The 13,633-nt window shown below is 50.6% G+C and overlaps 1 protein-coding gene across 2 annotated transcripts in view; it reads right to left on the bottom strand.

Moving 5' to 3' along the window:
- Positions 1–13,633, bottom strand: part of Sap-r (prosaposin) — an 84,479-nt gene that overhangs the window by 623 nt on the left and 70,223 nt on the right. For both annotated transcript variants that reach the window (XM_077649648.1, XM_077649647.1), the window contains exons 37-39: positions 10,555–10,660; positions 5,416–5,492; positions 2,087–2,249 (exon numbers count right to left, since the gene is read on the bottom strand). In XM_077649648.1, the coding sequence (XP_077505774.1) occupies positions 2,087–2,249; positions 5,416–5,492; positions 10,555–10,660 (346 nt within the window). The remainder of the gene's footprint in view (positions 1–2,086; positions 2,250–5,415; positions 5,493–10,554; positions 10,661–13,633) is intronic.

A 13,633-nucleotide genomic window follows, 5' to 3' on the forward strand; every position in this document is an offset into this window, starting at 1 on the left:
CTATTATCCTATTAAGAGCTCAAGAACAACGAAAAATAAGCAAGCGCTTTGCTTCGCGTTCAGCGGCTTCTTCGAGCGCGAACTTTACACTTCTAGTCCGGCAGTTCCCTCATCCGGCACTAACGCCCTTTGCTGTCTTTGGCGCAACGTGTCCAACTCTTACTTCTAAGGAAGTTCTGAAGCTTTCCCTCTTTGGGTTCAGAAACCTTCTGAACAACTTTTCGTGGCGGAGTATCGCACCTCAGATTAACGAGAGTCATCTATAGCTTTCTAGAGACGAACCAAATATGCGGAATGATCCGTACGATAACGAATAAAAGAAGAGGGCTAAAGGAGGCTGACGCAGTCACAATAGTCACTGCCTTGGTGATCTCAAGAGTGAAGTACAGCTTGCCGTGCCACAACCTAAACCGAGTGGACATCGATCGACGCCCAAATTAGGAAAGCGTATAAGATCGCTACATATACAGTAAGATCTGGCCTACGCAATACGCCCCAGAATGCGTGTGGTGCAGAGAGACAGCCGCCCTCTTCCGCGCCACATGGGGCTGTCGGGTGTGCCCGATACAGCCCCAAATTAAAAACCCGTCAGTCGAGCAGTGGGAGGCGCTTCTGTCCAGCTCCGACTTGCAAGATCAGCAAGCACTGGTTCAGCGCGCCGAAGAGGCTGCAATAACCAATGGGATCCTGGACCTAGGAACACCAGCAGCAGCTCAAGATCCCCAACCCTTAACCCCCTTCCCATTTTGCGGAATAAAATTTTACACTTCTACTACTACTATTACTACAGTTAAGAAACGTATACGCTGAATACGGGCTACCTTTCCAGTCACACAATTTAGTTGCAGAGTTTAATCAGAATGACCGACTCTGGAACTGCGAATGTGAGAAGAAGGCATATATAGAAGCAACGAAATCTCCTATCTTGCTGTCCCGCACCTTTCCGGCGACACCACACCTGAGCACACCTCTGGCAGACCCTTCCAGCGCGCATAGCCCAACAGTGCCTGCCTTTATAAGAATGAAAATTCACGGGCGATCAGTGCAACTGATGCGGAGGGGATGAGTTAGCTTGTGGGCTCCGATTTAGTGAGCGCACGAAACACGAGCATGCGGCATAAATTTGTGGCTCCACCTGTGCGCAGCTGCATGCTCAATCCAGTGCTTGAGGATGGCCGAGTGGTCAAAAGCAGCTCCAAGCGAAGCTGATCTGTTTGCGACACCACAGGTTCGAATCCGGCTCGTGGCTTTAATTATGGTAAGCTTTTATTTCTGCTCCCACTTTCTCGGATGCTTCAGAGACCGACGCCGATGGACGGAAAATCGCTGCAGTGGAAGTTGTAATGCTTACGCATAAAAAAAAAATACGGAGAGCACTTACGACTGCTTACGTGCTTTGAATGCGAAAGCACTGTCTCGTCATGGACTCTGTTGCGAGGTTCATTAATATTCCTTTCTTCCTAATGACACACCTACTCATTAGCATACAGCCGTAAGGAAACGCGTACACAATGTTCACCATTAATTCTCGAAGAAGTAAAGCGGTTTTGTGGCCTATGGGTTGCGTGCTCGCATCGCAATCTGAAGATTCTGGTTCTATTGCCCGCACCTTCGGAAGGAATTATATTTCTCTTCTTTGTTGCAGACGCCAATATCTTATGGTCTCCTGTTGACGCCATGCGGGAGCATGGTGACGTCACTGAGAAATTCCGTGCCATGGACGGCGACGGATGCCGGCTTTTGTGCTAATGGGACATACAATGTTTTCGTATTAAAAGGGCAAACAATCCACACCGTATTGGCATAGGCTCATATTGGCGTGTGCACCTGATCTAGTCCCCATTAGGTGACGGCAAAAGGCCCTCCTCAACTGCGTTCTTTGGCTGTAAGTAGAACTCATGTGGTGTAACAGTAAGCAGCTAAAATTCGGTGCAGAGCTTTCAACCCGAACTGTAGGAGCAACTGTATTGAATGCTTCTGTCATAAATGTCTTTCGTTTCTTTCTTGCAGCGACGCGAGCAACAGGCGTGTGGTATAGCGCGCGCGGACGGGGCATTACAGCAGGAGTGCGCCGGGAGCGACTTACGCGGGCAGAGCGTCATGATGTTGCACAGCGTGGAGGGGTCACTGTGATACTTGAGGCCGATGTAAATGATGTTGGCGTTCTTGTCCGTAGCCAGCCGACAGGGTTTCTCAATGGTCTCCGGGAAGAGCTCACAGATCTCGCTCACCCGGTACATCACCTGGACCTGCGATTGACACGACGTGCTTTATTCTCCCGCCCTTAATTGGTCAGGGCCTTGGCTCAGACCTGCACTTTATAAAATAAATTAGTTCGTTCACCCTCAAAGTGGGTATGAGAATTTGCATTCGCCTTTGCAGGCGCATACAGGAGTTTTTCGCCCTCATTCAGTGGCTGCACCTATCCCCCACACTGTCTGAAACCTATATAAGCGTGAAAAGTTGCACAAGCCCGTACAAAGCGACAGCAATGAGCGCAAAACCAAAGCGTGGCCAGTGCGATAGTTTTAGAGCGCAGCACTTCGTCGCCCACTCGTGGCTTGCGTGTCGTCGTCGTCGTTGTCGGCGTAACCGGCAGAGCTATAGCAGAGCGAAGAGCACGGCGAAGGATGAAAGTAGGCCGGTAACAAAACGGAGGGCGAGAATCAAACGATGGAAGAGGAAGTAGCGGTGGAGGAAAGGCGTAAGGTGCAAAGCGGAAGAGGAGGTCATGGCAGGGGCGCCGGCTGTTGTGTAATGACTTCCTATGCGCGTTAACGGGCCGCCGCGGTGGTTCAGTGGTTATGGTGCTCGGCTGTTGACCCCGAAATACGCGGGCTCGATCCCAGCCGCGGCGGTCGCATTTCGATGGCGATGAAATGCTTGAGGCCCGGGTACTGTGCGATGTCATCATCATCATCAGCCTGACCACGACCACTGCAGGGCAAAGGCCTCTCCCACATCTCTCCAATTAACCCTGTCCTTTGCCACCTGCACCCACCGTATCCCCGCAAACCTCTTAATATCATCCGCCCACCCCTGCTCCGCTTGCCTTCTCTTGAAATCCGCTCCGTTACCCTTAAGGACTAGCGGCTATCTTGTCTTCGCAATACATGCCCTACCCAAGCCCATTTCTTCCTCTTGATTCCGACTAGGAAGTCATTAACCCGCGTTTGTTCCCTCACCCACTCTGCCCGCTTCCGGTCTCTTGACGTTACACCTATCATTTTTCTTTCCATGGCTTGCTGCGTTGTCATTAAGCTGAAACCTTTTGGTTAGCCTCCACGTTCTGCCCTGTGTGTGAGTACAGGTAAGATGCAGCTGTTGTACACTTTTCTCTTCAGGGATATTGGTAAACTGCCATTCATGATCTGAGAGAACCTGCCATATGCGCTCCAGGCGTCCTTCTAGTTATTTCCCTCTCATGATCCGTATCAGCTGTCGCTACCTGCCCTAAGTCTTCCTTTACCACTTCCAACTTCTCGCTACCAATTGTGAACTGCTGTTCCCTTGCTAGAATGTTGAACATTACTTTGGTTTTCTGCATGTCAATTTTTAGACCCACCGTTCTGCTCTGCCTGTCTAACTTACTGATCATGCTTAGCACTTCATCTCCTGAGTGATTTTGCAAGGCAATGCCATCAGCGAATCGCAAATTACTTAGGTATTCTCCATCAACTCTTATCCCCAACTTTTCCCAGTACAGGCCTCGGAACACCACCTGTAAACAGGCGGTGAATAGCATTGGCGGGATCGTGCCTCCCTGCCTGACACTCTTCCTTTATTCGTATTTTATTGCTGACTTTATGGAAGACTATTGTAGCTGTGTAGTGGTTACAGATATCTTCCAGTATTTTACACCCTGATTCCGCAGTGCCTGCATGACTACTGAGGTTTCCACTGAGTCAAATGTTTTCTTGCAATCATTGATGCCTATATATAGGGGTTGATTATTTCTGCGTATTTCTCTATCACTTGATTGATAGCGTGAATATGATCTATTGTGGCGTATCCGTTACGAGAGCCTGCCTGATCATTTCGTTGGTTGAAGTCTCAGGTTGTACTGATTCTATTTGCAAAACATTGTAGGCAACAGACAGTAAGCTGACCGGTCTAATTTTTCAAGTCGACGTCTCCTTTTGTTGCGAATTAAGATAATGTTAGCATTCTTCCACGCTTTTGATACGCTCGAAGTCATAAGGCATTTAGTGTACAGGCTGGCTAGTTTTTTTAGCCCAATCTCCCCTCCGTCCTTCAATAGGTCTGCTAGCTGTTGTCTGATCCTCACCAGCTGCTTTCCCCCTCTGCATTGCTCCTAAGGCTCTCTTTACTTCCTCTTTCGTTACTGGAGGAATGTCCCTTTGCTCTGCACTACTGCCTCTCTCATTAACGTTATGGTTACATTTGCTGCTGTGTAGGTTTGTGTAGAACTTTTTGCTTGCTTTGATAATCTTATCCGTATTGCTAATGGCATTGCCCTCTTTGTCTCTAAGCGCATACACCTGGTTTTTACTTATGCCTGTATATTTTCCTCTTCAATGCTTTTAGGCTACCTCCGTTCTTTAGAGCATGCTCGATTCTCTCCATATCACACTTCCCTTACCTACCTTACGCTACCGTCCGCTACCTTGCGCTTATTTACCTTTGATAGCTCTGGAATTTCTAGTATGTCTGTAGGGTTAGACGCTTTTATGCTTTGGCGTTTCTTAATAAGATCTTTCGTCTCCTCAGATAGCTTGCCGGTATCCTGTCGAACCATCCTACCGCCTACTTCTACTGCGCACTCCGTAATGATAGCTGTCAGATAATCGTTCACTGTTTCAAAATTAAGATCGGCTTCTTCAGTTAAAGCCGAACATCTGCTCTGCAGCGACATCCTGAATTCCTGTACTTTCCATCTTACAATTGACTTCCGCTTCACTAGCTTCTTCCGCTCCCTATTCAAGCCTAAGCTAATTCGCCTAAGCTAATTTTGCGTTACACGGGAGTACACGGCCGTATACATGCGCGTACAACGGTTAATGTGCGCGGAATCTTTACCGCATGCGTGAAGAAGCCGACACACGCTTTGCACAGCTCGGCAAGCATGTGTGCATCTGCAGTCATACGTGACCTCTGGTGACGCAATATAGCGATGACACGAAATCTCTGTGGATGTGAATCGGATCTTTTGCGGGGAACCTGTATATATGACGTGGGTCCTCTTCTCAAGCAAATTATAGGGTTGCCGTTCACCGAGGCGTCGCCGCTACGTTAAAAGCTATTTTAGCCCACACGCAGCACCAGCGACGGCAATTCGCGAAACTGTTATGCAGCCTGCGTTTGCGTCAATGAAACGCACGCGCTATGAAGAAGCGCGTGCTCGGTATCTAAGAAAACTCATATGCGCGCGCATATATCTACCTATATACTTACAGCAGTTCTATTCATCAGGCACCTTTCCACGTAGTCTATGGATGACTTGCAGAAGCTACACTGCGGCGAGTCGTCGGCTGCAGAACAAAACAAATAAGAAAAAAGAAAAAACAAGAGGCACTCGCGCTAACGCACACGGTAAATGACAGCGACAGCTAAGGGATGATTGCCGCGCGAATGAGGGAATATAATGAAGGTGTCCTGCAGCATCGGTGCGTCACGACCGCCATTCTATGAAAATGAAACAATGTTGATGAGCAGCGAGCCATGGCGAGCAGCGGCAGGCAGCATAGCGGTCACGTGACGTGTGCATGCGCCACCGAGTGCTGTCTGCTTGCATTTGCGGCTGCGCTCATTCACCGGCCACGCGGGTTCGGTTTGGCGCGGCGGTCCGGCCACAATTTGTTGCGCCGCAGCGATGAGAAAAATCATACTTTCGAAATTCTGAAATTTATGCGACTATCATTGTCAATGGAAACAAGGACAGCATGGCCAAAACCAAGCCGGGGGCGCCGCTAAACACGGCTTTTTGACTCGCACGTCGACTGCCGAAATTTCGCGAGCGTTCGATTTTTCTCTCTCTCCACGTATTCGGGCACTCGGCGTACACAACACCTTCGAGAAGCTCAGTGAGGCGGTCCTGGAGGGTCGAAAACAACGCCTAACCACAACACAAGCAGGTATAGATATTCTGACGAGACAGGGGGCTATGGCAGGCACTACGAACTAGTGAGAGCAAGTCCCAAATTCTGACACCTGCAAGAGAGAATATCTGAGTAAACCCGATATCCAGATACATGCACCACGAGCGGCAAAAGGGTAGAAGGACAGCCAGAGTCAAAGCACTGGCAAAAGAACTATCAAAAGACCCTGAAGCAGTATACGTGGACATCGGGGCCTATGCCGAGCCAGGCAGGTTGGCGATTGCTGCGGTCGACAAAGTGAAAAGGTCAATCATTAGGGCTTCAATCTATGCCAAGGATCCTGCGGAAGAGGAATCACTGGCCATAGCCATCACCATCAGGACTCAAGACCGACAGGGCAAGTCATCGCACGTCGTCACGGACTCCCAACAAGCTTGCAAGGACTACCTTGCTGAGAAAACTCACGGCAGGGAGAGCACACTATTAAGTACACTCTCACAATCACACAGAATAACATGGGCACCTGGTCACAAAGGCCTAGCCGGAAACGAGGTAGCGGATTATCTAGCCCGAGCTCGCACAAAACGGGCGGATCCCATCCCTGCCCCACCCGGGCTACCCCGTTCCTAGCACCGTATGGTGACAGGCTATAGAGCACCTTAGGCTAGAAAGACGACATTTCTCACCGCCTCACAAACAACTGTCCTCCTCAGATTCCATTGACTGGAGGAGAATAAAAAACAAACACATATCCAAGTCTTCGCATTTTACACAGATCAGACCCACACAGTACCCAAGTTACTGTCCTCGGTGCGAAGCAAGCCCCGCGCTCTACCAAGCATCTTGGGAATGCCAGAACAAACCAGGGAAAAAATTGATAGTGCCACACCCGACACACGAGCAGTGAGAGGAGGCCCTGACCCGCGACAACCTGGACCAACAACATGGATAATCCAGCTAGTCCGAAAGTCAGCTGCCGCCAGCGGAGCCCTGGACTAAGGGCCCCAACCACCCGGTTCCTGCGAATTAATCACCTAAATAAAAGTTTCCTCTCTCTCTCCATGTGCAGGGAAAACGTCTATTCAATAGCATATAGAATGAGCCAGATGACTAATTTTATATGAGCTGAATATTCAAAGGGTATACAAATTTTTATTGCGATAGCATTAGGAGAGCCACGAAGGCGAAAACTGCCCGGCGTAGGGGCGGCGTCTGTGCCAGAAGCTCGGCAGGTGGTGTTTGGGGGAATTTCCCGCTCTCCACCTGCCGCGGTTGGCAGGTGGAGAGAGGGAAATCCGATATAGGGGAGAGGCTGGAATATAGAACAACTCACCGAAAATCGTAAGGACTAAGAATGACTCAAGGAAATTGAATAAAAGAAGCGATTATGAACAGAATCAGAATAGGAATAGAACCGGAATTGAAATAGATTTGCGAGTAAAACACAATGGAATCAGAATTAAAATAGATTAGCGAGTGAAATAAAAATAATCATCGCATTTACTCCGCATCAATCCAACAGATGGCCCCTAGAGTTTTCGGCATGACGTGCGGCAGCCCGGGCCCCACCCCTTCCCCCTCAGTTATTGGCTGCGCGTCCACGGCAAGAGGAAATCTTCCCTTTTTCGTGATTACCATGTTTCGAAAACTTCCACCTGCACATCCAGAGACTTGAAGATGCACATGCGCTCCGGCAGCACTGGAATTCTGGTCACCGTTTTAGCCAACTGGGCATTACCTTTCCTTTCTTCAAACTCTCCATCTCCCTCCCTCTCCCTTGGTATACCGTTTGAACACACGGGACTTCATTTAATGAGGGCGACGACAGCAATGTCCAAAAGTGCACAATATTAGCGAAGCATTCAAGTGGGCGTGTAAACGCGTGCACTAAATGCTTTTTTTATCCTTATTTTGACACGGGTGCAATCTTATAGGCACGCACAAGCACCTGATGACGAAAAAAAAATTAAAGTGGATTAGCTCCGCTAATCCAGGATATACAAGCCGAAAGATGTCGGCGTTCACTGTGTTCATTGGCGTTGGCGTTTACAATGTTCTAGACGTCGATGGCTCTGAACAAAGGAAGGACGCATAACTGGCTCCCTGGATATGTGGACGCCTCATTCGTGCTTTGATTCGTGGTGAGAGACGTGGAACGAATGAATTAGCGCTGACAGCGTTGTGGCTGACATGCGGCACTGCAGCAACAGCTAGGTCGCAGCGTTCATTTGGTGAGCAATCTCTAGCGATCAACCATTAACTGCATGCGACCTCCCAGGGTGGCAGGGAGGGCGCGCTGCCTATCCAGTGTGCGGAACGCAATCAAAGCAGGCTTTTGACACCAACGCCATGAAAGCGAGATTGAGGTCTCCACTGACCCATGGAGCCGGTTGTGCGCCTTTCCTTTCGTGAAAATGAACAGTTTTTGCAAAGTTGTCAACGAAAATGAATTCTATGAACGCCGTCGGCTCACTTGTTTTGCAGCATTGTGAAGCTCATAAGGGCGCCCGTAACGTTGCCAACTTTTCAGCAGTAAATGGAGCTGCGCTCATCAGTCTCTAGACCCCGTACTTCTATAGCGCCGTGCTCTAGACTGCGCGTCACCTCATCTATCGCATTATATTTATCGCTTGTTTTGTTTGGTTTTTGACGAAAGGAAATGGCACAGTAACCGTCTCACATATCTCGGTGGGCAACCGAACCGCGCCGTAGAGGAAGGGATAAAGGAGGGTGGTGGTGGTAGTGGTAGTGGTTTTATTAAAAATAATAGAAAAAAGGAAGGAAAAGATTTTTGCTAGCCCCGGCATCTGCCATCAATACTGAAGCACCTGAGCTGGGGCAGCGGAAATAAAGGACAGCAGGCAGAATGGAGAAATGAAATGAAAGAGGTGAGGGGACAGGAATAGAGGACAGGGGGAGAAGTAATATGTACAAACTATTTACACAATAAGAAATGTGTCCAGGTTGTGCGCGTGATTAGTTCATTTTAGATGAATTAAATCACACACGCGCACAGCACTGTGTAGGTTACAACTGGAGTGGGGCGTCCAGTTATTAATCGTTCAAGGTAGAACTCGCGGAGCGTTCGGTCACTGCGTGTAACTACCTGACGGAGAACAGACGGGACGTCAAGCCCGTGTGTTCGAGGAATGCACAGAGGCTCACCAAAGTTCGCTCACGAGTGCGCGCACTGCCCTGCGGCCACAATAGCGTCTTGATGGAGTCTGGTAGTATGCCCTGCGCCCTATAGGCCGCGAGCATATCGCGACGAGCATCGGCGAACGCGGAACAGCGAAGGAGCAGATGTTCTAGTGTTTCCACTGCACCGCATCCGTCACACACATCACTCGTCGCGATTCCGTGACGCACCCGTCGTTCCCCGGGCCACACGCAGCCAATGCGCGCGCGGAGGATCATTGCACGTTGCGACCGTGTAAGTGCGCGACAGCCGGTGACACTGTCGATGCGCTCACCTCCCGCGATGCGTGGGTCGGGGTGCTGCTTTCGGAGATGGTCGTGAATGGCCGCACGCACGTCCTCCAGCGCAAGGGGCAGATCGCTGGCAGGTAGTTGGTGTGCAGCGGTCGCGAGGTCGTCAGCTTCTTCGTTGCCGGCGATCCCGCAGTGACCGGGCACCCACTGTGCACGCACGGCACAACCTCTCTGCGCGAGGCGCTCGATGCGCGAGCGAATTTCCCGCACTAGTGGGGTACCGCGGCCGTTAGATTGCAGGCGGCTGAGGGCGGCGCGGGAGTCGCACAGCAGAGCACTCCTGGGCGGCGGAGGGCCGAGGGTGAGCAGCAGGTCCAGCCCGAGCGGATAAAGGAGGGAGAGAAAGAAGAGAGAACTGAAAACTGAAAGTTGCATTTTGAGGAAAGGCGCGGCGCTGCGCAGTGGCGGAACACCTGTGGCTCGGTGTGACTAGGGAGCGAGAGAGAGAGAAAAGGCGACGGAGTCGGCGGCGGCCACCTGTGCCGTGCGCGACGTCACTCGTGCTCCGACATACGCCGGCTCGCGCGAAGCGCGGTGTTGACTAGCGTAGTGAAGGTTTTCGCTTCAAAATTCGCGCGTTCGTAGCTTGGGACGCGCCACGGTGGCTCAGTGGTTAGGGCGCTCCGCTACTGAGCCAGAGTAGCCACGGGTTGGAACCCGACCACGACGGCCACGCTTCAATGGAGGCGAAACGCAAAAGGCGCCTGTGTGCTGCGCGATGACAGTGCGCGTCAAAGATCCCCAGGCGGTCGAAATTATTCCACAGCCCTCCACTACGTACGGCACCTCTTTCTCTCTCTTCTTTCACTCCCACCTTCCTTACTTCCCTTACAGAGCTGTTGAGGTGTCCATCGAGAAGTGAGAGTTGCTGCGCCATTTTCTTTCCCCCAAAACCACATTTTTTTCGTAGCTCGGGTGACTGCGGTGTACGCTGAAGTACGTCAGAAATCATTGCACATATAGCAGCCTAGTCGATAGCGAAGGAAATAAAATGCATACGCACCGGCAGTTTTCCTCTGGAGTGTTGGGACCCGGCTCGTCGTCGTTTGCAGCTGTCTCTGTTTGGCCCAGAATGCTCCGGTGTGTCGGTCGGAAGTTTCCAAGAGTCCCTGCATGCAACACCTTGCGTCCCGTTCTAATCCGGCAGGCGGGGGAAAGGACGAATGAAGCTCCGTCCAATCGTGGTGCTTTCACCAAGCATACACACAGTACCGCGTGGTTAGGCACGTTTCTCGCCTATGCTCGAAAGGTGGAGCCCCCCTTCGCACGTGTCTGAAGCCGATGCCGTGCCGCATTGTGAAGCTCATAAGGGCGCCCGTAACGTTGCGAACTTTTGAGCAGTAAATGGAGCTGCGCTCATCAGTCTCTAGAACACGTACTTCTATAGCACCGTGTCCCCGCCACGGTGGCTCAGTGGTTAGGGCGCTCGACTACTGATCCGGAGTTCCCGGGTTCGAACCCGACCGCGGCGGCTGCGTCTTTATGGAGGAAAAACGCTAAGGCGCCCGTGTGCTGTGCGATGTCAGTGCACGTTAAAGATCCCCGGGTGGTCGAAATTATTCCGGAGCCCTCCACTACGGACCTATTTGTTCCTCCCTCCTTTATCCCTTCCCTTACGGCGCGGTTCAGGTGTCCAACGATATATGAGACAGATACTGCGCCATTTCCTTTCCACCAAAAACCAATTATTATTATTATTATAGCACCGTGCTCTAGACTGCGCCTCACCTCATCTATCGCATTATATTTATCGCCTGTCAACACCTTCTCTCCAAGTTTTCTGAAGTGTCGGATGAGCAGTAATGAACTGCAACACTGACGAACCGGTTGACGGGTACCAAGATGCAAGAGCCGTCTGCTGGGGCAGCTTGTGCACGTTCGCGTAAAATAATTGCAAGAAAAAAGTCATGCAAACTGAAGCCACGAAAATATAGTGGAATCGGTGAGCGCTGATCCCGCCATTTGCTCCAGAGCGTATACACGCACACCCTCGTCACCAAACATGTATGCCGTGCGTCACATAAACTGAGCCAACGTTTATAAATATGCCAGAGCGCTACAGAAGGACAGAGATAAAATAGTAATGGCCACTCACTAGAACAACTCGAAGTATTTTTGTATTCTATAATTATTCGATTTCAATGAGCTCGTTTCTCAGGTTTTTATTGTAGGGCAAAACATCGACGTTTTCTAGGATGTTCTACAGATCAAAGAATGGCACATGAAATACGGAAAATACCGACGCCTATACGCCATGCCGCGAAAGATATGTGCTTAATGTGAGCACTGCGCAATGCTTTCGCGGCTTTCGTGACATTTCCTTATCCAGCAAGCACATGCAGCACAGTTTTCGCGACCAAGACTACACGGCTTAGCCCCACCCTCGTAGCCTCTCCTGTGTTTTGCCCTCACCCGCGCCAAGTAAATAGAGTGCAGAGTTCCGAACTATGTGGAACGGCTCTGATTGGGTATGGGCGCGCGCCGCAGGTGGCCGTTGAAGGCTCCCTTTCCCCCGTAGCTTCCCCAGTGCTTCACCCTCGCCCGGCGTGTGCGGAGAGACTTTCGCGTAAGCTTCAGGAAATGTCGCACATAGAGCTCTTGCTGTAAAATCCCGCGTGACGGAGTCCGCCTGATTTGCTCACCGTCGTCTTGTGTTCGCCGCTGTCCACCCTCGCCACGACGACGGGCCTTTGCAAGTCTGCGTCAGAGCTCTGGGTCTCTAAGGTACTCTTCTTTTATGTGTGAAATATGTCAGCCATCGAAGCCCACTGAGCGGCCCGCGCCACTCACAGCAGTACTATTTGGCCAAGATGATTACGAGCGCGCGCTGAACATGCTCACGACACCTGATAATTGGAAACGTGGAATCCTCTTTCAGGGCCACCTGAAACGACTCACGTATTAAGCAAAAAAGTATTCGGTACGATTATAGGGAGCCCGGGACGTGCTCTATTCTGCTGCCATATTAATCCTACACGCAGGCGTAAAAATCTCCGCATTATATGATCTTGATTTACACGGGAATTCATCTTTCGACTTTAGGGTTCAGGGAAGGGCCAGCTTATGAAACGTCCAGGACCATTTTGCTTCCTTCTACACTTTACCAGCCGCTGCTGAGGCGTCCTCCACATACAGGTCATTCTGAAAAATCCCGCCAGATGGCGCTCACCTCCGATTTGCTTACCGTCGCCTCTCTGTTTGCCGTTGTACACCCTCGCCGCGAGGACGGCCCTCTGCAGCCCATCGCGGAGATATAAGCCTGTCGTCGGAGCCATGGGTCTCAAAGGCACTCCTTGTTTGTGTGCGTGCGTGCGGGACGCGGCCTTTTCTTAAACAGTTTCTATTTCCACTGCTTCCCATATATGCTTTCTATACGTTTCAGAACATGCCGCATTTCAACGCTTATAAACACGGACATGAATCCGCCTTTTAGATGCAGGTCTACAGAGCCCACCACAAATTTTTAAACATAGGCTTTTTAAGATAAAAAGATGGCTTTTGCGGCATAATACCAGTGCTGACGGACGTCAGAAAAGAGGTGAATAGTGTTAACTAGCAAGCAGGTTACTAAATTCTAATAGTAACTTTTTAACTATAACAGGTAGGCACCTGGCCGCAATTAGAGGTATGTAACTGAACATCAGTAATAGCGAATTCCAGGAATGTACGATGGGGGAATATTTGGTATGACATAATGAAACGAAACTTCGCGAAGGACATGAGTAGAGGGGACTGCTCTCGTCCTGTCTACTTCTGCCCTGTGTCCTGTCCTCCGTGCAGCTTTGTTTCAGAAATAGCGATTACCCTCGGCAGTGGCTAATGAATTCTGGCCATTTCTCGTGGAAATTGAAATTCGCGCGCCTGCGTTGTGCGCAAAGCGATGCCCACCAATGAATGTTACTCCGCGGCGCACGTGCCACATGACCACCTTGTCCCCGCCTCGGCAGGAGCAGTGAGCAGCGGCGGGACAGAGAAGGTCACGTGGCCCGCGTGCACGGAGTGACTCTTTGATGGACGTCGCTGAGGACACACAGCAGGCGCGCGATTTTCTTATAGCTCGAGATATGGCCAAAATTTGTCGA

This window comes from Amblyomma americanum, chromosome 1 (assembly GCF_052857255.1).
Source record: "Amblyomma americanum isolate KBUSLIRL-KWMA chromosome 1, ASM5285725v1, whole genome shotgun sequence".
NCBI lineage: Eukaryota > Metazoa > Arthropoda > Arachnida > Ixodida > Ixodidae > Amblyomma > Amblyomma americanum.